Source organism: Aedes albopictus, chromosome 1 (assembly GCF_035046485.1).
Source record: "Aedes albopictus strain Foshan chromosome 1, AalbF5, whole genome shotgun sequence".
NCBI classification, from domain to species: domain Eukaryota; kingdom Metazoa; phylum Arthropoda; class Insecta; order Diptera; family Culicidae; genus Aedes; species Aedes albopictus.
This window is the reverse complement of record NC_085136.1, coordinates 299,225,385-299,250,709: the sequence shown is the minus strand read 5'-3', so window position 1 is coordinate 299,250,709 and position 25,325 is coordinate 299,225,385. Positions and strand designations below refer to the sequence as shown.

The 25,325-nt window shown below is 41.2% G+C and overlaps 2 protein-coding genes across 2 annotated transcripts; both read left to right on the top strand.

The window, feature by feature from the left end:
- Positions 1-1,034: 1,034 nt before the first annotated feature.
- LOC109623014 (endochitinase) lies at positions 1,035-2,946 on the top strand. The gene is made up of 3 exons (XM_020077471.3): positions 1,035-1,179; positions 1,336-1,969; positions 2,034-2,946. Exons 1-3 carry the CDS (start codon positions 1,164-1,166, stop codon positions 2,623-2,625), a joined length of 1,242 nt encoding a protein of 413 aa, XP_019933030.3. The 5' UTR covers positions 1,035-1,163; the 3' UTR covers positions 2,626-2,946.
- A 10,952-nt stretch (positions 2,947-13,898) lies between these two features.
- LOC109622226 (endochitinase) lies at positions 13,899-15,792 on the top strand. Its single transcript, XM_029857629.2, has 3 exons — positions 13,899-14,056; positions 14,232-14,862; positions 14,922-15,792. The coding sequence occupies exons 1-3, from the start codon at positions 14,038-14,040 to the stop codon at positions 15,505-15,507; spliced, it is 1,236 nt and encodes a 411-aa protein (XP_029713489.2). The 5' UTR covers positions 13,899-14,037; the 3' UTR covers positions 15,508-15,792.
- The last annotated feature ends 9,533 nt before the right edge of the window (positions 15,793-25,325 follow it).

Sequence of the window (25,325 nt, the reverse complement as noted above, 5' to 3'; positions counted from 1 at the left end):
ACTTTTAACGTACCATAAACTTAATCTGTTTTTGCCACTGCATATTTAAACGGTTAAGAATAAAAATGTTTCAAATGGAAATTAGCAAAACCAATATGGAAAAGATTAGAAGAGATAACAGAGTTCATAAAACAAAGAGAGTAAGATGTTGATCGTCCTTCGTCATTAATCTTTTATTACTTCAAAATGGCCTGTCAGATCATATTCTGAAATAAATGTAATCTTCAGTGGGTAAATCTTATCTGATCTTGTTTTGAAATCTGATCAATCACTGCCACAGTAGCACACACTGAAATAATTCTTAGAACCTATTTTATCAGACACCACACATAAATTGTGCACCTAGTCTGACACGTTCACTTCAAATGAATCGTTATGCGTATCATTCCATAAACAGTTCCGATTGATAAACCTCCTAATAAAACTAAATGACACTTGCGCATATCGGAGTTATATGCACATAAGACGATCGATACATTAGCTGTGCATATAACTTTGGCCAGGTGGAAAAGCAACATTGGCAGATAAAGTGGAACACGTTTTGCAGAATTCCGCAATCCCAGTAAGTGAGCTTCGTGGTCGTGCGGCTAGCGGCGTCGGTCATTTGGGCGTTGTGAGTTCGATTCCCGCTCCAGCCTAAGGAAACTTTTTTTCAACATATGAAGGATATTATTGGAGTTGCATATACATTGGCGCACTCAGCCCACAGGATAGAAGCAAAATGCATGGCATATAACAATATCATGGCCATCTAAGAGTCATACCACATGCGTCGCATATAACTCTCACTTCCCATTTTCAACCTTAGATTAGATTCATATGATATTCCAATAGTGCAGTAATATATGATCGACATATAACTGCGATCGAGAGAGTTGGCTCAGTGCAGAGAATATTTGGTTGCTAAGACTAGAAATCATGTCGTATAATGAAGTCGCTTGAAAAACTCCAAACCCACCATCACGAAACAGAACTCTTCCGTATGTTGACCATCTTCATTATAACCGATTGCGTTTCGAAAAAAGCAGTAGGTAGTTCCGTTCAGTGGAATTTCCAGTTTATCCGGTACCGGACCGCACTGGAATGGAACAGAGTAGGTAGTTCTGTTGCTTCTGAGCTTACTCGATCAGTTGTATTCCAAACACGGCAGTAGAAACATCATAATGCGCTTCCAAGCTGGTGAGTAATTGAGTGTAGACTAGCCTAGGGCCAAAAGCCGAGTAGATAGAGATTAGAGCTAATCAGTTGATCGTGCGTTGCAAATCACGTTTGGAAGCACGTTCAATGCTTGAACTTTCTACGGGGATGATTGATAGTCTTTTTTTTCTTTTCCAGCATCACACGCAACCTTGGCGATCGCACTGTTCTGTCTGGCGCTGACCGCCCTAGTCAAAGGTCTCGTTGAAGATGGTTCCAAGGGAAGACGATTCATCTGCCACTACACATCGTGGTCCCGTTTGCGGCAGGGAGACAAAGCCTACACGATCGAGGACATTCCCGGAAATCTTTGTTCCCACGTAGTGTACAACTTTGTCGCAGTTCATGAGAAAACCTTTGAGGTGACCGCTATGCAACCCGAGTTCGATATCGATGAGAACGGTTTTGGGCGGTTTGCGGCGTTGAAGGATAAGTTTCCGAACTTGAAACTGCTGGCTGCCATCGGGGGTTGGGGTCATGGCGGCGAGAAGTTCAGCAACATGACCGAGACACGCGATCGACGTAAGCGGTTTGTGGCAAGTGTAGTGAAATTTTTACACAAATATGGTTTCGATGGATTGGAGGTGGTTTGGCTGTATCCTGGCAATTTCGAACGCGGAGGAAGTGTGAACGATAAGGATAATTTCTACTATCTGGTTCGGGAGACTCAACAAGCATTCACGGATGCAGGCCGAGGGTGGGAAGTAAGCGTGCAAGTTCCAGCGGATAAGTCACGACTTGAAGTGGGGTATCAGATCGATGCACTTTGCGAGTGAGTAATATTGTTTAGTCCGATGATTGAGAGAAGTTGTGATTACACTGTTTGTTTTTACTAGGGCAGCAGATTTTATTCATGTGATTGGCTATGATTTACGCGGATGGTGGAACAACTTTGCGGATGTGCACAGCCCGTTGGCGGACCGACCTCACGATGAAGGTAACTTCGCCGGGTTGAACGTACAAAATGGAGTTAATCTTTGGCTGCATGGAGGGTGTCCGGCAAGTAAGATAGTTCTCGGCGTCCCAATGTTTGGTCGAACATATCTTCTGGATACACCGGAGGGAAACAGCGTCGGATCGCCAACAATCGGAGCTGGGTCGGCCGGCGAATTTACCAACGAGCCAGGATACCTTGGGTACTGTGAAATTTGCACTATCTTACCAAGTATGACTCTACAGTGGGACGAGAAGGCGCAGTGCCCGTATGCGTTTAATAAAGTCGAGTGGATAGGATATGAGGATGACCGTTCTCTGAAGGCGAAAATTGATTGGGCAGTACAGAATCGGCTGGCTGGAATCTATGCATTTTCGCTTGATTTGGATGATTACCGTGGTAATTGTGGAAAGCCGTATCCATTGACCAGAGTTATACAAAAATATTATGAAGAAACTAAAAAGGATACTCTTATAACGTGGTCCAGTGGATAAAAATTAATGTGATTTTAGGTAAATAATATTTAACATAATTATCATAAAAATGTACCTATATAGAAGAAACTATTAATAGCTAATCTATGACAATACTCTACATACTATAGCTTCCCAAACTTTATTACGAGACCCCCAACCACTTGCAAGAGTGTATGTCATTTATATTGCACAAACCGCAAGATCACAGCAGATTTTGAGGTCACGAGAGCCAAGTTTGGAAAACGCTATATACTATGTTATGAAATAAAAGATAGTCCACACATGTATAATACTTTGCATTAATTCTATTAATTCTGTTTACTACTTTCGGAAGCCTAAGATTTTTGCATTAGTCAACAGCAGTAAAAATCATTCATTTCTTTTAGTTATTACAACATCTTTACATAGGGTGACAAAGGGTATTTTCGGCAGGTTTGTTCTCTTCGTCATGGGGGGTTTTTGTCAGCCAAATTGCCTGAAACTTGGCCATGTAATACAGCTTAGTTGGGAAGGATTTGAGACCAACTCTAAGTTCAATTGGTTTCAAAAATCCCCCAAAGACGAAGAGAACAAAACGGCCGAGAATAGGTAATTTCCCCTAGATACGCCACACAATTCGGTTTGCTGTTGCTTCTTTTTAATCTCGGAAACTATCCTACAGTCGCCAAATCGCTCTCGACTCGATCAGCCTACCTTGTCCGCTGTGTTCCACTTCCACATCGTCTGGTACCATCCGTATTTCCCGCAAACACAATTTTCACAGGCTTGTCATTCGACATTCTTGCAACATGCCCCGCGTATCATTTCGTTTAAGGCTTTTTACGGCATCATCAGTGTCGGCAGCCATGTTGGATATGCGGCTCGAAATTTCAAAGTGATAATTCTCTACCACTAAAGCGAATATTCGTATGAAAAAGTATCATCCTATATGCTCACTCGCAGTGATTGCGATGATACTTTTTCAGCTGCGTTGCTGCAATATTGACAGTTTTTTATCACTTCAAAAACGCGAGGCAAACAATCATTGAAAAGCAAAAAGTCAATGATTCGTTTGAAAGCTTAGTGATGCATCATGACACCTTAAGCTTTGGCAACCTTTTGAATACTGGGTCCGCCGTAGTGTTCAGCGAGCTCACAACCTCACACCATTCCCTGCATGCCGCTAAAGATCATCCTTAGCACACGTCACTCAAAAACTCCCAGCGTTTGGTGGTCTTGCTCGAGCATGGTTCATGTAACGTGTCCGTAGAGGACCACTGGTCCTGTACATGATAGGCCTTCGTACTTCACGACTCACATTGTGGTCAGCTACTAGTAAGGAAACAAGGTAGACAAGTACCTCCACTATCTCGATCTCAATCATGTACCGTCCACCCCCGTTGGTTTGAACGAAACCACATGCAAATCAACGGGGTCAAAAAAACACACTCCTGGAAATCTTATTTGGTGTTTTGTTTTGATTCTGCGTTCCATTTTACACCATTCCATTCGTGGAATGACCATTTTATAATTTCACGATGTGCAGATTAGAGGGGGTCAAATTAAAAAGTGTTCAGATTACATGCGGTCAAACGGGGGTAGACGGTTTTTGACACTTTCACTACCTTTCCCGCTTCGCGTTATAGGCGAATGTGCAGGTCTGCCATTCCTAATGTTCTGAGGATATAATCCATGTCGTCAGCAAAATTGGTCGGATTTCGTGAAAATCGTATCCAGGCTGTTGAGGCCGACTTATCGCATTGCATCTTCCACAGCGATGTTGAAGAGTAGACATGACAACTTGTCGCAGTCCTCGGCGAGTTCCGAATGAACTGGACAGTACATCTGAAAGCCTTAGGGCGCCGCCATAGTAACGCGTCAAGCGAAGCGTACGCGTGTGCGATACCCGCAAAGCAGAATATCAATAATAAGTATTCCTTTGATCGCAACGCGTTCGCGCCCGCAAACGCGTCACTATGGCAGCACACTTACGCTGCGTCGTAGAGCAAGGCATGGCGTTACTATGCTGACAACAAGTCTCGATTTAGGATTCTTTCTGTGTCCAGCCTTCAAATAAAAGACAGAAAAAAAAACAGTTGACGAAGAGCAGAAAAAAGCCCACCTAATTCACTTTTCAACCAAGCCAAGCCTGAAGATGTCCAACGACGACCTCAAGAACGCCATTCTACACCTGTCCCAATTTGATTTCCCACAAGCTGCAACAAATTTCTACTGACGGAAGAGAGAATATCATTGAGTCCCTGGCCAGCGAAATTCAAAAGTTCGATTTTGACCAGGATGAACACAGTTGCTTTTCTACTCGAGTTTGCATCGGACGCAGCAGCAGGTCGGTCTCGGTGTTGCTACCTACTCGGTGTCGCACGGTTGTTTTTTTGCGTAGCAATTGGTGCCGATTTTAATAACAATAGACTGCGGTTGTTTTTGTCTGCTGACTAGAAGAAACCTTCACTGTACGATGGAAGTTATTTGTAAAGACTGCTCCAGAACGTATGGACGCACCTAATCTTCAGATGTCTGGGCCTGATCGATGGTTCTTGTTTCGGGCTTCGTTTTGGCTGTTTCTGCGTACTATAGGATCGATAATTCAAGCGTTCTTTGCCACGATGAACATTGGAATTCGAAATGGTAAATTTTTTTGGTAAAAACCCGCTCTGTGTAAGTCAAACGTTTTTTTTTTTCTTGCGCTCAAATACCTTCCTAATAATTCTATCTAAACGAGGGTTAGCAGGATTTTTACTTTTAACCCAATTTTTGCGTATGCTCAAATGTGTTCTTCCTACCGTGCTTCCTGTTTGCTGCTTACATAGTTTTCTCACTTACTCTTCCCATACTTTGCTCATTTCCTAAGTGGCATTTTAAGCTCTGTACATCATTTGTGCATATGTTTTTGACGGTATTCCGCTAAAAGTTTATGTATTTTGAAACAAACTGTTGGAGTCGTACATACCGCTGCATACATGTTGAGAGAATAGGTTGATTAAATAACAAGTTGGAGCCTTCAAAAAGAACTATTCATTCATAATGTTTTAACGCCAATATTTTCTCTCTGCGTCCATACTTTCTGGGGCGGTCTTTACTGTCCCTCTTCGCATGTCAGTCCCACGTTGTTTTTCAAAGTGCCTACGTTTTGCACTATAACTCCAATTGATTTCAAAAAAGTGTATCCATGTGATGCATAAACTTTTCGTGGCACATTGAGCTGTGAAATGAGGCGAGAAAAATATCTAATTTATTTTAAATGGGCTCGTGAGAGACAAACATATGATTTGCATTAAAAAAAAAAACATGGGACTGACATGCCAAGAGGGGCAGTTTAACAGCCTTCAGTTTCGATTCCCGATCGGAACCCCGCCACCTTCTTGGGAAGAAGCGGCGGATTTGGTTAAACTGTTGAAGAGCGACCCCATGCATATGGAGGCAATTTACCGTGTATGCACCAAACTTTGCGCAGTTAAGAAAAATCAAATTTCTAATCGTTATAAAAAATACAAATAAACAAATAATATCATGAACAACATGCTCATGCGATAGACTAATGACCCTTCTTTGAGTCTGCAATATTTAAAAAATCATAATATGAACCAAAAAATACTTAAAATAGAAAAACTATTTCATTGCCTTGTTCCTAACTTTGCGCACAAAATCTTCGATTGTTCCTAACTTTGCGCATGGTGTGCCTAACTTTGCGCATGCTATGGATTGCTTGAAAAAGTCATCAAAAATACTATTATTTAATGTTTCCCCATTGAACTAGAGTTATTCAGGTAGTGTGCTCTTAACTGATCTTTGTTGAAATACTTTGTCCTACGAGACAGGGGCGACGGAGGCCTCCGGCAGTTCTTGAATTCGTCTGCGGTTCGTACTAGGCACCTACCCTGTGAACAATCCAAAATTCATGAGGGGTTTTCCAGTGGGTAGAGATCAAAGGTAAAAGCTTCCTGATAAATGGAGTGATCGTTACGGATAGGAACAATAAGGGATCATTTAAATATGACGTCCATCTTTGGTGGGAGGGGGGTGGGGTTGGAGTTGTCTGAAAAAGTTTGATATGCCATGTATTAGGTATAGGTACTATGAAGCGTGACGGGGTAACCCGGGGAAGGAGGGGGTTCTAAAATTCAAAATAAATGGTGGACGTCATATTTGAATCGTCCCTAACATTGACCGCCGGAAAAGTCAAATGAAGGACTATTCACAAATCACGTAACATTGTAGACAGACCAAGAGTGCCTGCCGTAGTGCTACGGTTCATACAATTTTCTACTAATTTCCATACAAAATTTGCTACATGGTGGAGGCAGGCCTGAAATTGTCAATACAATTGTTACATAATATTTAAATGGTTCATAAGCCATGTATTCACGTTCATCATGCATTTACTGAAAGTGCGCAAAAATTAGGAACACAGTGCAAATATTGGTTCCAAACATTGCGCACCACTATTTACTAGTTAAATTGAAAAAAATATTACGAACTGTGATTGATATTACTAGAATATCACCTTTTTTGTCAATTAACTGCAAAATTAATCATCGTTGCACAGTTTTATCGAGGAAAATGTTGATTTTTAGTAGAGTTACTTCTTGGCAGCCGTGTTAAGGCGAGGCAAATTTTGACGTTTTTGTGTATTTTTTGTTTATTATTCAACATAAACAAAGATTTTATGGTAATATAATTTTCGTCAAATAATGTTCATGTTTACACAATGCTAGTGCAATGATTAAACTGGTGAAAATGTTGACATTTAGTTATTTTTTTAATTATTTTACAAGAATGCGCAAGTTAGGTGCGCACACGGTACAAATTGCCCAAACTAGACTACTTTGCATAAAGTTTAAGTCTTTGGATGAGATGGAGAAAGCGATGAAGTTGAATGTGGAAGAATCAAAATTCCATTATTCCAATGGAAAGGTACATTGCATATGTCCGTAGCAGGCAGAAATGTGGCATATCGACAATGATTTTTCATAAGGGCCTAACTGACTTGATCGATTTCTCTTCGTCGACTCTCTCTTTCGCTAATAACTTGATCAAAACAAACAAAATCACTATTCTCTTTGTTTCTATAGCAAGATGTAGACATCTTCTTCGCATTTCAATCAAAAAAACTTTGGAAAACTCAATATACATTCTGTAATAACACAAAGAGAGGATCGATGAAGAGAATTCGAAAATGTCAGTTAGGCCCTAATGAAAAATCAGTGTCGATATGTGCGCGTTTTCGATCTCCTACCGGAGGTGCCCGACAATGATGTTTTGCTTGTTCTAGCCAACTTTGGACACGTTTCAAGTATGGTTCGGGAAAAATTTCCAGCTATTTTGGGCCTTGACCATTTGTTCACCGGCGTTCGAGGTGCATATGTTGACATGGAAAAAGATATTCCGGCGGCACTTGAGATTGCTAACTTGAAAGTGAGGATGGCCATAATGCATGATGGCCTAAAAGGTAGATGCTTTTTATGCAACGAGGAAGGACACCGCAAGGATTCGTGCCCACAGCGAAAAAGGGGAAAACCTCAAAGGAAAAGAAATCAAGGACCTGTCACGTACGCCGGCATTGTCGAATCTGGACCAGCAGTGTTGACCAATGCGAAGGATTTCATTGAAATGGATCAAGATCATGAAGTTATAGAAGTACTGGATGAAGAAATCTTGGAAGCGGAGAGAGTACAGCGTCTGAACTCGGAACAATACGTAGACCAACTGGGAGAAGCGGAACGGAGAACAAGGCAGTGCACGAAAGATACGTCAATAGTATACATCCCAAGCATCCTCTACAAGCTGGACGAGAAAATTTCCATGCTCAAGATGCTTTTCGGACGGCAGAAGTCCGTTTCCCACGATCTGTACCACCAATGAGGTACAGATACAGGTGGCGCAGATAAACATTGCGAACCACTAGTTGTCTCTTTTGTTCTACCGCTGATCTAATGCAACTGAATTAGTGACGTCACTGTCACTGTTATATTAGATCAGCGGTAGAACAAAAGAGACAACTCTGGAGCTCGATTTGAATAGGTCGTAGGTGCTTCTGTCGATATAAAATTCGATCAGTTTATTTTAGTCATTGTAGCAATATGGCAGATATTTTGCAAACTTTTAATGATGAAACAGAAAGCCTGTTTTGTGAGGATTCTGCTGTATGTATAAACTTTGCTCAATTTCAACAGTTTTCGCTATAATAAGCGAATCCAACTGATCGAATTTTTAATCGACAAAAGCACATACGACCTATTCAAATCGAGCTCCAGAACTAGTGGTTCGCAATGTTTATCTGCGCCACCTGTATCTGTACCTCATTGCTGTACCACTGCCTTCAATACTTCAAGAGCGAAGCGGATGACTTCACAATGAACAAGCATTGTGAAGCATTCCAACTATCGAAGCTTTCAAGCGATCTATTCAAGGCTTTGCGATTCATCTGTGGAATGCAATCGCCAAAAGCCGCAGAGATTCGTGCCAGGTTAACTCCCAATATAGCGAGCACAACTGAACTGTGGACTCCAGTCGCCGGAAAGATGCAGATATCCGTGCTCGGTTGATTTCCAAGCTAGAATCAGACGAGATAGCGACCACAACTAAAAAAACGGCAAGCAAAGTAACGTTGGAGAATCTAGTGGAAGAGTGATGCCGGAAGGTGATTCTTAAGCAAGACACGCGGATGATGGAAAGCAATGATACTCGATGTGTCAACGTCATCGATCGATACCTGAAGAAACCTATGAAGAGGATTCCCAGAGCCCCTTGGTGTAAATGCGGTGGTTTTCACTACATTCGTGACTGTCCTTTCACCGATCCCACTTGTGCGAAATGTAAACGGCAAGGTCACAAAGCTAATGTTCTAGCGACCAGCCCCCACCTCGAAGAAGCCCACAAATCCGATTGAAGTCCAGGAGTAAGTGGTCGCCACTGAAGAGCAAGTGATATCAGCATCCGGTGTTAGTCTCAAACTTCACGGAAATCTGGACGAACATCACGTGATCGGGGATGCTACCAAGAGAGGAAGCACTTTTATTGCTGACAACCCCGATTTGAACGTGCTTGGTATCGAAGCAATGGACCTGTTCGACCTCTGGTCCATTCCGTGGAGTAACTCAAGCGGAAGTTTCCTGAAATTTTCCAAAACACCCTTGACCGATGCATCAAGGCGCCGGTGAAGCTTTACGTCAAGCCAGAAGCACGTCTGATCTACTGTCCGAAGCGTCCTGAGGCCAACGTCGCAGTACCAAAAGTAAAATCGGAACTCCAGCGTCGGGAAAACAACGGCATAATTTCTTCTATCCATTTTTTTTTGATTGGGTGGCACTAATACTATGCAGCATTGTTGTCCCATATTCTATGGGAATTCATGTTAACATAGAACAATTATGATGCACACGACACCAGAAGCGTTGCAGCGCATAATCGACAGCATGGTTGCTGGCATTCTCTTGGTCAAATCCTTCTTAGACGACATCCTCAATGCTCATGCGATTCTGAAACAAATAAATACATGAGTACTGGATACACATTGACTACGCTGGATCGATTGACGTATCATTTTATACCTGGTAGTAGACCTGGTCATTGCGGAAGCATTTTCGAAGTGGATCGAGATTACCCGCACGCGTTCCATCACCGCCTCCCCAACAATCTAAATCAGGGGTTCTCAAACTTTTTCAGCCTGCGACCCACTTTTGATTTTTATAGAACTTGGTGACCCACCAGTTCACAATATGTGGTTATCTTAGTAAAATATCTATACTCTCAAAGGCCTTCCCAAGTAACAAAATTAATTTTATAATGCTTTTGAAGTATTCTTCAACACCTGTTCTTTAAAACCATGTATAAACCAAATTGCTCTGCAAAACGGCATCAACTCAACCATAAACCCGCCATAAGACCAAAGAGGCCCATCCTAAGATGCTCTTGAAGAGTTGTTTTTAAATTTCTCTTAAAACTTTTTGTACTTCCCAAGTTGTCCTCAAGGCGAATTGCTCTCTACTTGTAGAATTCTTCAAGTGCATGATAAAACGATAATAAAATTGTCAGTCTTGTTGCTGATGCAGCTTTTATGTCGACAGAAAAATTTGGTGAGTTAAATTGAAAAAAAAAACGACGAAAATGACACATTTTTGTAATCGGGATTAATTAATTACACAAATTGGAAATATTTCCGTGGTGTAACAAGGATGCCAAATGCCAAGCAAAATTCATCGTATATATGTTGCAAGATACTTCCAAAAATTGCAACGCGCTTCCATTATAACGCACTAATAAAATATTTAAAAATATTATTCCTGGTCATGCGAACATTGTTCATGAGTTTTCTCAACATGGCTTCCATTGAAATCTAGGCCGGTGGTCGGTCCATTACCGATGGTTTTAATCAACATCACCATAAGATCGTCTTAAACTTCTTTCAATTCATGCCAGAGCTAAAAGCATAACTCAAGAATACTAGGATTTATAACGTTCTCAATGCAGCCTGTTTGGCCTCCATCAAGAACGTCTTTAATTTATTTCATCTTAAGCAAGGATAAGAAGTTTTACTCAAGAGTACTCAGGTTTATTACGTTCTTGATATAGGTTTATGCAAACTCCGCCGAGAACGTCATAAATCATGTACGCCAAATTGTAAACAAACAATAAATTATCGCACCGCGGTGGATTTCGTGAATCTCGTCCGATGAATTTAATCATCAGCCCGGTACCGTTGCCAACCAGGCAGACCTTTTTCGATAACCGGCCTTGATGCGGTGCAGTGCCGCATTCGCCCGGTCAGCATTTCCAACAAGTAAGTAGTTGTTGATTTTGAAGATCGATGGTTGGTACCCCGATGGCACGGGAATCGACGTCCTGGATGACCAAATCCACCTCATTTCGGATGCTGCAACCGGAGGAACTTCGCACTGCACCGCGTCGCGGTTGGGTTTCCGGGTAGGTGTTCTTGATTGGCAGCAAAAATGGAACGACGAAAATCAAAATCTGATGCTTGAGTTTTTTCTTGCATTTTTCATGTACCAAACTGTTCTCATGCGAGAACAGTTGCTCTTGATCAAGAACGGGTGATTGAAGATAACTACAAGAGCCTTATAAAACTGAAAATAAGTTCAACAGTTCTTGTTGTGTTTATGGTTTTATGAACTGAGCCTCAAGTATTCTTGGAGGTGTTTTTAAAACCACATATTGACGAAGAATAGTTGTGCTTAGATGAAACTCCGATAAGATCAACTAGAATATTCAATGTTCCGATAAAACTATCATAAAAATAAATAAAACCAAATAGAATCGAAATTGTTACTTGGGTTGGTAAACCTACGTTACGTAACACTCGAACTTGTTCAACTATAGTGATCTTTAATTTGTATATGTAAAATTAGGATGCCCAAGCGTTCAGCTTTAGCAAACTCTCAGTCTCCAAATTACTACGAGAAACGTTCGATCATTACGGTAATTCAAACACGTTAGTTTCGGACAACGGAACACAATCCGCTTGTTAGAGCTTCCAGAATTTCTGCTGTATTAACGGGATTACGCACATCCGCACAGCTTTGTATCACCCACAATCCAACAGGCAAGCCGAAAGATTGGTGGATCCTTTGAAGCGAGAACAGAAGAAGTTGAGTGAAAAAGGAAGAAATAATCTCAACAACTCCGAACTGCACTTCCTCAAGAAATTCAGGAACGAAAAACAGAACATCAAGTTCAACAAGCGGCACTGAGCAATCCTTCGTGAATTCCAACCAGACGATTTGGTGTTTCTTGAATACCATCATGGTAACCAGAAATGGAAACCAGAGTTATCATCGAACGTAAAGGATAACAAATGATCTTCGCTTTGATCAGTCTGGTCTGCTTCTCAGAAAAGTCGTTATTTTCCATGTTTTGTTAAGGCTCAGTGCGGTCGATACTCATGCCTCCCCGAAATCGATGAACAGGCGATGCGTTGGGATCTGGTATTCTTGCCATTTTTGGAGGATTTGCTGTACGGTGCAAAGCGGTCGTCTATGGATCCGGTTTGATAACTTCCTACGAACTGGTTCGATTTAGGTGACAGATGACGTAAGATGATCTGGGATAGATCATTGTAGGCCAAATGGTCGCCCGTTCCCTTCTTGTGAATGGGGCAGATTACTCCTTCCTTCTACTCTTCCGGTAGCTTTTTGGTTTCCCGATTCCGACTATCATCCGGTCCACCAGGAGGCTCTATCCTTGCAGATTGCAACTCTTAGCACGAAGTCGCTGCAGGATGTGCGTGCACGTAACTACAGCGTATTTGGCCCCTCAGCTTCAATGTCATGCACTTAGGCTAAGGGGCCAAATACGCTGTAGTTATGCGCATGAGGATGGGTAGAGATTTTGGTAGAATTTTCGAGTTTCTTGCGAACGGCACAGCAGCTCAATTTTCTCACACTCTACTTCTTCCGGGCAGCGTGCCTTCTCCCGGAAGAGGCGGATCTGCTGTTTCAGCTTTTGCTTGTAACATTCAACGTGCTGCCGGGTCCCTTGCTGCAGCATTACCGCCCGCGCTGCATTCTTCTCCTGCAAAATTGCTTTGTACTCCTCGTCGAACCATTCGTTCCGTCGACTTCGTTCCACGTACCCGACAATGCTCTAGGCTGCGTCGCGTGTAGCTGCTTTTACTAACTGTAACTCAGGCAGTCCTCTGAGGAGCCTCATAAAGGTCGCCTTCGTCTCGTTGCCATATTTCGTACCGAGGCTATCATCGTTACACCGTACATAGTTGATGACAGGGAATTCAATTTCCGACGTGAAAACCGAGGGCTCAGCTGTTGGGAATTCCGTAGGGCGCTAACTCGAAGACAAACACTAATTTTTGGTCATAAAAATTCACCAAATACTGTCGAACTGAATAACTGACTAGAAAGCTGTGGAAATGTTGTCATCATTATCGGTGAATATTTCATAAGACGTATGTATAATGATTATTTCGCAATGTACCCTCTTATTAGCTTTATTGACAGTTTTTCCCAGTACCATGCTGTCTCACGCGTGATCTCCAAGAACTCCCTTTTTCCATGTAAATCCATTGCTTATCACCTAAGGCCCCGCATTATTGAGTCAGGTCAGCAACGCACCAATTACATCTACTCTGACTCAAACCGTAGTATGTAACTGTAGCATCCAACGATTCATGCAGATCTTACTCCTCCTTCCAGACATCCAGTAACATCGCAAAAGGGCTCGATCGCGAGTCATTATTCATCGTCGTCGTCGTCGTCGTTAGTCATACCATGCTCGTGTAGCTACTGTAAGTGTGTTTATAAACAGTAGGTAGGCTATGTGGCTTGGTATCATTTCCAGTTTTTTCCACCTTTGAGTTTAAGCGCGTGCTAGGGGATCAATAAAGACAAGACCTGTTGCTCAAAGCCTCAAAGCCGCTTAGTTTCATTTCGAGCGCGATCGGGATAGCATCGCCGGTTCAGCATGGGGATCGGCCTAGGTGGTAAGTATCGCTGGAGCTGGAGTGCATCACTAGGAAATTTCATCTAGTCATCAAAAGTCGTCAATTACGCTTTATAAGACAAGCCAACTCATTCATTTGCATCAGTTTACGAGCGGGAATTGGATATATTGTCTGATTCGGGGTCTGATTTTTCTGTTTTCTACATTGTTTGCAGTGGCATCCTGGCTGACTTTGCTAGTATTCTGCTCAGCGTTGATCAACCAAGCCAGTGGATTGGTTGACGATAGCTTCAAAGGAAGACGTTTCATCTGCCACTACACAACATGGTCCCGAACACGACAGAACGATGGAGCCTACACGATCGAGGACATTCCCGGAAAACTATGTTCCCATGTAGTGTACAACTTCGTGGCGGTTCATGAAAAAACGTTCGAAATAACTTCTATGCAACCGGATTTCGACATAGGGGAAAACGGGTTCCGACGATTCGCAGCGCTGAAGGATAAGTTTCCGAACTTGAAGCTTCTGGTGGCCATCGGTGGCTGGGGTCATGGCGGTGAGAAGTTCAGCAAGATGACGGAGACACGCGATCGTAGAAAGCGGTTTGTGGCAAGTGTGGTGAAATTTTTGCATAAATACGGATTTGATGGATTGGAAGTGGTTTGGTTGTATCCGGGAAACTTCGAACGAGGTGGCAACATAACAGATAAGGATAACTTTTACTATCTGATTCGAGAGCTGCAAAAAACGTTCACGGACACGGGACGAGATTGGGAAGTGAGTGTGCAGGTACCGGCAGATAAGTCACGTCTCGACGTTGGATACCAAATCGATGCACTATGCGAGTGAGATACAATCCGGTAAGATCGTTATTCACAAGTAATCAATTATTTGTATTCAACAGGGCGGCTGACTACATACATGTGATCGGTTACGATTTGCGTGGATGGTGGAACAATTTTGCTGATGTGCATAGCCCTATGGCTGATCGCGCACACGATGAAGGTAACTTCGTTGGACTGAATGTTGAAAACGGAGTTAATTTGTGGCTACAAGGAGGCTGTCCTGCTGATAAAGTAGTGCTAGGAGTACCACTATTCGGACGCACCTATCTTCTGGATACACCGGAGGGAAACAGCGTAGGCTCACCAACAATAGGAGCAGGATCCGCCGGAGAGTACACCAATGAACCAGGGTACCTCGGATATTGTGAAATCTGCGCAATGCTTCCGAATATGACAATACGATGGGACGAGAAAGCCCAGTGCCCTTACGCCTTCAACGCGGTCGAGTGGATTGGCTACGAGGACGAACGATCACTACGGGCTAAAATTGATTGGGCGGTAGAAAAACGTCTAGCTGGGATCTATGCATTCTCACTAGATTTGGACGACTACCGCGGTCATTGTGGAACACCGTACCCGTTAACTTTGGTCATACACAAGTATTATGAAGAAACTAGAAAGCATACTCTAGTTACGTGGCCCTGAAGGCATTGAGGTGTGATAAAAATGTGATTCTAATTATACTCCCGTACCGTGCAATGTGACACGACAAGCGTGTCGAAAACTATTTTATAACGTACTAAAATAAACCTAAGCTAACAAATGAGATGAAAATAATAACCAAAAGCCATGCACAATAGGATTTACATTTTGGCAGTTTGTTCTGGCGATTTGTTTTTTTTTCTTTGAGCTGATGAAGATGAATGTACACTACCCGTCATAAGTATAAACTCACGAGAAGTATTGCTACAATAACAACTTAGAACATTACACAGAAGACCTATCTAGAATATCTCGAAATCCTAATTAACTGGTACAACAATGCCATCTCCTGCTAATTTAAACTTCGCGGCATAGATTTTAGATCCAGATGAGATATTAGAAGGGAGAGACTTGTTGCAGATAGGAGATTCTTCAAACATAACGGTGCATCAATCTAAGTTATCTACTTTCCTAGCCTTCCTATCAGTTCGATTATCTTGTACAGCTGGTGATCACATTCCGAACAGATGGTCCTATTTCGCGATAAAACCCCACCCACGCAAATTGGTCCCAAAATGATTCTTCGTCAGTCGTCGTCAAGGTGGTTTCGTCATCGTCAGGATCCGCTCTGAACCGACGCGCATCCGAAGAATATTTTGTATTGCGTGACTCGCTGCCGTCGTTCCTCTTTGCTAACCGCTTGAAATGTATAGGTACAGTCAAGTCTCCTGCAAGACGCTGCCACCCACTTTACGGTTCAAAGATTTCCGAAGCTGTGTTTTAACACATTAAGTTGCTATTCAGTTGTTAATGACCCAAAATATTGCGCAGAGCGAGCGGCAGCTATTTAAGAAGACTCCACTGTAGGTAACTACACCTAAGACGACTGCGTACTCAGCGCAGCTTAGGAAACGACACTTTTGTACTTTGATCCACCGCAGCAGAGTAGGCTCCCTAATGTCCCGTGAGACGTTCTGTTTCGATTTAGGATTGGACCGGGATAGACCTGACCGTGGTCGTCTTCGTCGTCGTCTGCTCGTCGTCTTTCGGTGTGTAGTAACTTATTTTATCTCAAGCGGGTTTGTGATTGACATGTGTGTGGCGGTGGCGATTGCTGATTGAAGAAGATGCGTTTCGATCACGCACCAACCAAGCAGGGTTCTGCGGGACAGGTTGGCGCGTTCGCGCGGTTGAAGGTCGTCGACGGCGCAATACGAAGAAGAGTCGCGTGCGTTAACCACCGTGCGCGATCTATCTAAACCCTTCGCGGAGTATTTCGAGTGAATCGTTATCGTCGTCGTCGTCGTTGGTCTTCTTCGTCGAGTCGGTAATTTCTCGCTTTATGAAAACTCGCACATATTGGAGGAAAATGTGCGAGGGCGAACGTGCGCGCACGGAGGGTGATGTGTTTGGTTAAAAATAACCGTTTTCTCTTCCCCCGAATTACGAACAAATCTTGGATGGAGCGGTAGGCTAGGGTGGTTCTGAAAAAGTGTTGGTGATCGAGAATTGTTCGATGGAAATAAAATGATTTTGTGCAGTAGTGAGTAGTCGCTTAAAATTGAATTTTGAATTCGATCAGTTGATTCAATCGGCGGTGCAGTAAATACGATGTCATAGGCTGGGACAGCACCCAGAACGTAACTTTTTGCATACTGGAGACTATAATTTTAGACGAACATTTGAAAAGAGCCCATCTTCTTTTTGTAAACAAACTTGTTTCTTTCTCTGCAGGGCCCATCTGCATCCACCTCTTCAACATTCTCCCTACTTTAAAGGACTTTCTTAAGTCCGCCACAGGTAGCTGAGGCTACCTCTGTCCCTGGCGGCCCCTTCCGTAACCGAACGACTGCGGTGGCCACGTACACGTCGCACTGTTGCCACAGTGCCATGACGAGCTCTTCCACATCGGTGACCTCGTCTAGGTTTTTCAGCTTCAGAGTAACCTCTGCTGTAAGAGCCCTCACCTCTACCCCTTCACCAACGACCTCTTCCGCCAAACTTTTGTAGGCGGCGCCCTTGCGTTCCTTGTCGTGCTTCAGCTCTAGGATCATTTCACCCGCACGCTTGGCGTAGCTTACTATCGCCTTCAAGACGTCCGAGTACTTAGACTGTTCGGTCTTGATGACGAGCGCGTCGCCTTTCACGCGCTTGGCACCTACTCTTTTACGCCTTCTTGGTTTGGCATCCCTGATCTCCTTAACCTGCGGTTTTTTTCTTCTTCCTCTTCCGCTCCTATTTTAGTTCAAGTGGGGTCCTTCCCGTGGTTCACCCTACTCAGGGGTTGCAGTAGATGTATGAGAAATTAGATCGCTAATGGCGCTGTAGCCTGTAAAATAATTTATTTTATTTCATCCCTCAGTTGTATTTATCCATCATTTTAGAACACAGATGTTGTTGTGGATCCTTTGTTTTGATTGTAAAAATTGGTTTGAAACTTCTAGGACCGGTACTGACGCTGTAAGGGCGTTGCAAACTAGATGTTGGTCACACGAATACTCGCGACATTGACATTCTGTGGCTAATTTTTCTACTGGGGTTGCTAAGGGCCTAAAAACAGTCGCAACCCCCTGTTCCCTTCCATTCGGGATGGACCAGCCTTTTGAAGTTCACCCTCCCTAGCTTTCCGAGACGCCTGGCTGGGGTTCGACTTGCCAGCATTACTGCCGACCATCGGAGTTAGTATTCTCCTCACCTGACGGCTGCTTCACCCGCTTCTACGAGTGCTTATCACAGACGGAGCGAAGGCCTCAGTTTGGGTAGACTTCGTAACCTTTACTTTCGCCGGTTCCTCCGCTGCTGCAGTTTTCACGATTCTCGCGAGATCCTGCTTGGCATCGTCCATCAACTTACGAAGTCACAACAGGACCGTTTTCAGATCCTTACTTATGTAGGACTTCGTGGACGCAAAGTCGATGATCTTGCCAAGCTGCTGCTAAATCGCGGACAGCTCTTCTCGCAGGCCCCAGTACTATATCCCGTATAATCATCCGAGTACGCAATTATGCTAATTCGTTTAACACTTTGTGAGTTCGCTTGCAGGCATATGCGAATAAGTTCATCGCAATAAAACAACAGAATATCATTTACTACGCTGTAGTCATACCTTAAAAAGATATTTGTAATCTTATACGACTTTTTTTACTTATTTGTTTATTTTAAAGGCTCGAGCGCCACATGGGTATAACGGAGCCGAAATCATTTTTCACAATTATAATAAGACCATTAAAAAAATACTCTATTCTAAATCATGATAAAAATCAATTTGATCCATTGGTGTATTGTAGGCTGCAGTTATCCTCGTTTTATCTTCCTCGGCGTTCGTTTGCATCGGTAAGCCACTCGTAAGTTGCGATCCTCTGCTTCATTCTGCTATGAGAATTATCGGGAACGTTGGTCAAACTGCTCTCACTTTCGCTCGATGACGGGTTGTTTGGCGGCTTCTTCGTTTGTGTTCGCTTGGACGCATCAGTGTTCGATTCTCGCGCAGAATCAAACTAGCGTTGTCTCTTTGTCTCCGACTTCTTCTTTTGGTTATCTACGATCGCCACTGCTTCACAGACTGATGCCTGGTTTACATGGGCCAACTGAAACGAGCATTTCACTTGGCAACACCTCAAATATATTCATTCGAAACGAATGATGTGTTTAGACTCAGCAAACGACTCGAACGGCCACTTGCATGCTCTTGAATGCATTTCAGTTGAAGCAAGTGTTTACATTGATCAATTCCCGCGGTGCGTAAGCAAACTGAATAGAATTCAGCTCATCTGACAGATAACTTGAATTCAACTCACATGAATCGCGGGTTCAGACGGGGCAAGTGAGATGATTACGTTTGACTTGAACGGAAAAGTTCAACATGTTCAACTTTCGTTCAAGTCAAGTCAGTTGCTCAAGTGAGATGAACGGTGGTGTTTACACGTTCAATTCGCATTCAATTGGGCATTTTCAACTGACTGGAATCAAGTCACTTGCACCGTCTAAACCAGGCATGATTCTTCATTGACGCGTGCTTCGGATGCCTTTCTGCTTGTTTCGGTTTCGGTGGGGCACTCTGACGACTTTGTGCAATTGGACACGATTTTTTCAGATGTTTGTCCGATTTACAAACGAAACACCTGGGAGTAATTCCGTTATAAAATATTCTCCGTTTCCTGTTACGGAAAAACAGGACATCCGGGATTGCGTTCTCAATGTCCATAAAGACACCGCGAACGCCCGTAAACAGGTCGAGCTGGAACTCCACTGGGAATCGCTCCCGCACGGTACGTTGGACCTTTCCATACTTCTATAGCACGAATACCAAATCGGCGTCTTCAACTTCTGGCGGAAGATCAAAAATGCGCACGTACCGCGTGTTACCCGCAACCGTCATACGCACCATCACTTTTGTCCCATTTGTGAAGTGGAATGGCAGATTTTCTTCATTATTCGCTAGCACAAATTGCATAGCTTCAGCACTTATGAAGCGGAAAAATACAGATTTCTCGTCGGAAATCTTATAGGCAGTCTCCATCTTCGACTTGTCTCCGTTGAGCGTCTTCACGAAAAGAACCATATCCGCTACCGTGGGTTGTGTGGCATCTCCTGGGGATCGGAAAGCCAATGTGTTTTTCACTGCAACCTCACTCGACATTTCAAACCTATATTGCATACGATGAAACACAAGGCAAAATAAAACAACCAGAGTTAAACAAACATGACAGCGGTGATTATACGACTTTGACAGATACATCGCAATATGTTCGGAAAATAATATCACATGCGATGAAAATTGTCTCTCCGCCGTATATATATATGCGATAGTATCTAAAAATAGCACTTTCTACAATATACTGCGTGCATCCTTATACGACTATTGGTCGTCTGGGACGTCCTTAAAGGAAGTTCTGTTGGAATCTACAAAGAATTTTGTGAAACATATGGAGCAATTTCTGAAAAAAATCTTGAAGAAATGCCCAAAGAAATTCTTGTAAAAATTCCAGATGAAAACCTTAGGGGGAAGCCGTGCAGGAGCTCTTCGAGGAATACTTAGAAAGAATTACCGAAGCTTTTCCTGGAAGCAATGTCAAAACGATGTTGAAGGATTTCCCGGAGCAACCTTGGAAAAAATTCTAGAATACTTCTTTAAAGGAGTTTTCGAGAAAAGGTTTGAAAAAATTCTAGAAGGAAACCCTAAATATGGCAAAGAAATCTCAATGGAATCCTACGCGGAATTTCCTAAAGAATTCATACACAGTAGATAATTTCCAGCAGATACCTAGAAACAGTACCATATTAATCACCTCCCTTCCAACTCGGTGAAATAGCCGAGAGGTAAGGGATATACCTCACAATCAACGAATCCATGCCAAAATTTTACTTATATATGATCCATCTATCGATTTGGTTCTAGCGATTGCTTGACCCACTTTCAAGCTGCGGTGGCTAATTTATTGCGTGGAAAGAATAGAAAGAATTTAGGAATGAGTCTTTGATATAATTCTCGATAGATTTGGATAGATTCTTGGAGGACTTTAAAAAGGTATCCTTGGAAGAAATACTGAATGATTCTTTAGAGCATAGTTTCCCAAACTGTGGGTCGCGACCCCCTAGGGGGGTCGCTGGTCATCAAAAGGGGGGTCACGAGAGACAGTCTCACTTTGTCATTGATTGGTTTACGAATAGATTATGTTTTAATTTTATTATGTTCTGGAAGATATTAAAGGTTTTCTACGTAAACGCCCAAGTCATAGTCGTTGTTTGAAATTGTCTTAAAATGGTTAAGTTTTTTTTCGGTTTCATGAGAAAGTTTCTTGTTGGTATTTAAGTTTACATATTTTCCTGGTGATTCGCGAAAGGTTAACCCAGTACCTGGGGGGTCGCCATTTGAAAAGTTTGGGAACCTATGTTTAGAGAAATTTCTGAAGCAACTCTTGGAGGAATTTTTGAAGGAAAATATGAAGTAATGCTTAAAGGGCATTTTGGGAAGAACTCCTGAATGATTCTTTGGAGATGTTTCTAAAGGTATCCTTGGAGGAGCTCGTGAAGAGTTCTGAGGAATAATTCCAGAGGAAATCCTGAGAGGAGTTCCTTAAAAATAGTTGGAGCAGTTGCTGAAGCAATCACTGGAGGATTTTTTCTAAAGCTATCTTTGGAATTCTAATCAGAAAGAATTCGCTGAGGGGAGCTCCTGAAGGTATCATTCGAGAAGTTTCTAAAGAAATGTTTGGAAATATGTTTTAAGAATCCATTTGGCTATTTGAAAAAAAAAAACCTAGCAGGAGTTCCTGAAAGAAGCATTTAAGGAATTCCTGAAGGAATCCTGGTAGAAATCTCGTTAAGAATCCTTATAAAAATCTTGAATGAATTTTTGGAAGATTTCTTGAAGGAATCATCGAGAAATTTACCTTAGATTACATGGATAAATTTTCTATGGAATCCTGAAATAAATACCTGATATAATTCATAAAAGAATTATGTTAAATTCCATGAAGGAATTTCAAAATAAATCCCTTGAAGAAATTACGTATGCATGGAGAAAATGATGAAAATATCCTTGCTGATATATTTAAATAATTCCTTGGAGTAATTAACAGTAAATCCTAAAAGAAATGGCTGAATAAATCATTGGAGAAATTTCTGAAGGAATCCTTGAAGAATTTTTCAATAGAACTCTTGGATAAATACGTGATTATTAGGGTGTCCCAAAATAGAAAAAGTGTCAAAAAGTTAACTTGCTCACCCTTAGAATGATAGATTAGGGTCCAAGCATCAATAGTTCCATACATGAAAACTCAATCAAAAAATATTTAGAGGTTGCACGCATCGATTTTATGAAAAATGGACGATTTTTGGTATTTTTACCAAAAAAATGCTAATATGAGTTGAAAAATAAAAGAAATAAAAGTCATCAATCAAAGTAAATCATAGTTCTGGGTCCCGCAAACAAAGTTTGGAGGGAGTTTAGGTCATCAAAGCTGATTTTATATATTTGGCAAAGGCTAAAGTATCAAAAAATCGTGATTTTTTTCACCAAATTTTTCAAAAATGCTCAATTTATAAGGATTTTGAAATTTTTCCTGCGATTCGCAATTCCCCTATTTTATAGCAAATTTTATGTAGATTATTTCGGCTGAAGACAGTTTTGAGCTATCTCCTTCATGAGCTGAGATATCGGTATAATAATGATAACACAATCAATGAAAAAATCATGTTTTCTTACGTTAGTCGATTTTGTTCACTAGTTTCCATGACTATCATGCAATTAGACGAAACACGACAAGTTTTAGACATTATAGTACGGGCAAATGTACATTTTTGAAAAATTTCAGGAATTATTGAGTTGCTTTGATCATTACTGATTCATACTGCATGGCAGTAACAATATGTAAATGTTTTGAGAGTTAAACATCGTTTCATATCTACATATGCTGAACATAACTTTTCACACCCGCTTTGTGAATACGAAAAGATTTTTTTTTCTTACATTTCATCTGGTGATCAGATAGCAGTAGCAAGCCACCGATTCAAAACTTGTAATTTTGGTTGAATATTATGTTTTAACAAGTAAGCAGCGCAGCAGAAAGATTTCAACATTGACATTTCTTAGGTTAACACCTCTTGTTAGGCCAGCCACTAAGTTTATTTTTTGTTGATAATAGTGGAATCTAAACATCCTGATGCTTTCTGAGATCCAACTCTAGCTGCAAATATGTGCGCTTATGGTTTGCTTTTAAAATCAAATTATATAATAGAAATCAATATTGTGTAAAGAACTAGCTTTATAGTCGACTCTCCACGTCTCGATATTGAAGGGACCATCGAGATAGGGAGAGATCGAATTGAAGAACCAATTCGTAATGCACACTAGATTGAAAAACTTCCATTACTAGGAAAAACCGACAACAAACAGGTGTCACTCCGCCTTCCCAGAATGTTTTGCACCTAGGAAACGAGGTCTAGTAACCTGTGAAAATGGCGATATCGACATATAGAGAAAAAATCTAAAGCAAAAACGAACGAGATCGCATCGAGATAGAGAGATATCGAGATAAGGAGATATCGACATCTAGAGAGGAAAAGTGTATGCAGACTGAAGGGACCGATCAAACCATCGAGATAGGAAGAGATATTGAGATGTAGATCATCGAGACATGGAGAGTCGACTGTAGTTAAAATTCGCGAATAAAAAGAAAAAATATCCTTATATTCGTGAAAATACCTGCATTTCCATGCACATATTTAATTTTTATGTCAATTGGTTGAAACTATAAAATTATATTTTTCTTTCTTACAGTTTTTATTAGCTATTTTATTTTCATTTTAGTTGTTTTTGCTGTTAGAGCATTAGTTCTGGTATAACTAGAAAGAACCTATATGTTTGCTTAACAAGAGCACCAAAATCTACTTGAAAAAGGATAACATTGTTGAGCGATCTACACATCACTCAAAATATTTCATATAGAACATCACACATTGAATTTGATTGTCTGACTTGCGATCACTTATATTATTAAAATATCACAGCAAGCCACTTTTTGAGTCTTTCTTTGAACCGGTAAGCACAATCAATGTAAAATTATCAAAGTAACCCTATTATATCTGAAAATCTTCAAAAATGTATACTTGCATAACATAACATGTCAAAAACTTGTTATTTGCTTTTTTTTGCATGGTAGTCATAAAAACTAATGAACAAAAACAAATAACATAAGAAAATCCGATTTTTTTCATTGATTGTGTTATCATTATTATGCCGATATCTCAACTCATGAAGGAGATTGCTCAAAACTGTCTTCAGCCGAAATAATCTACACAAAATTTGCTATAAAATAAGGGAATTGTGAATCGCAGGAAAAAATTTAAAATCCTTATAAATTGAGCATTTTTGAGAAATTTAGTGAAAAAAATCGCGATTTTTTGATATTTTAACCTTTGCCAAATATATAAAATCAGCTTTGATGACCTAAACTCCCTCCAAACTTTGTTTGCGGGACCCAGAACTATGATTTACTTTGATTGATGACTTTTATTTCTTTTATTTTTTAACTCATATTAGCATTTTTTTGGTAAAAATACCAAAAATCGTCCATTTTTCATAAAATCGATGCGTGCAACCTCTAAATATTTTTTGATCGAGTTTTCATGTATGGAACTATTGTTGCTAGGACCCTAATCTATCATTCTAAGGGTGAGCAAGTTAACTTTTTGACACTTTTTCTATTTTGGGACACCCTAGTGATTATTATTTGAAAATTGTGTGTAGAACTAGCAGTAAGATCAAATTCACAAATATAAAAGCTTAGAAAATTCGAATAAATATTTTAAAAGGTCCATTGAGGTATACTTCAAGTACAGAGAAACATACGTAACATTTAGAATAAAGTTCACTAAAAACATCGTAACGAAAACGTAATATCCCAATGATGATTGTACTGAGTTTGGCAGTGCTGAATAGATGGCGGTAATGCGCAAACTTCCAATAGAAACATAAATTATGTCAGCTTCATAAGTGGTCAATCGACAGCCTATCGAATATTTGAACCAACCGTTAAAAAGCTGATCGATGGGAAGCAATCAGAGTGTGGCATCTGTTTATCTGTGCTTAAAGTATCCTTGAATATATCGCTTGAAGAAATATTAAAAAAAAGAAATAATTTCTAAGGAATAGTTACTAATTTACCAGAAGGAACACTTGGAGATATTTTTTAGAGAATCATTAGAAGAATTGTTGATGAACTTGTTGAAGGAAGTTGTTAAGATATCCTTAAAAAAATCTCTAAAGAACTTCTGAAGAAGAAAGTTTCGGTTTAATTCTTGGAGGAATTCTATGATGA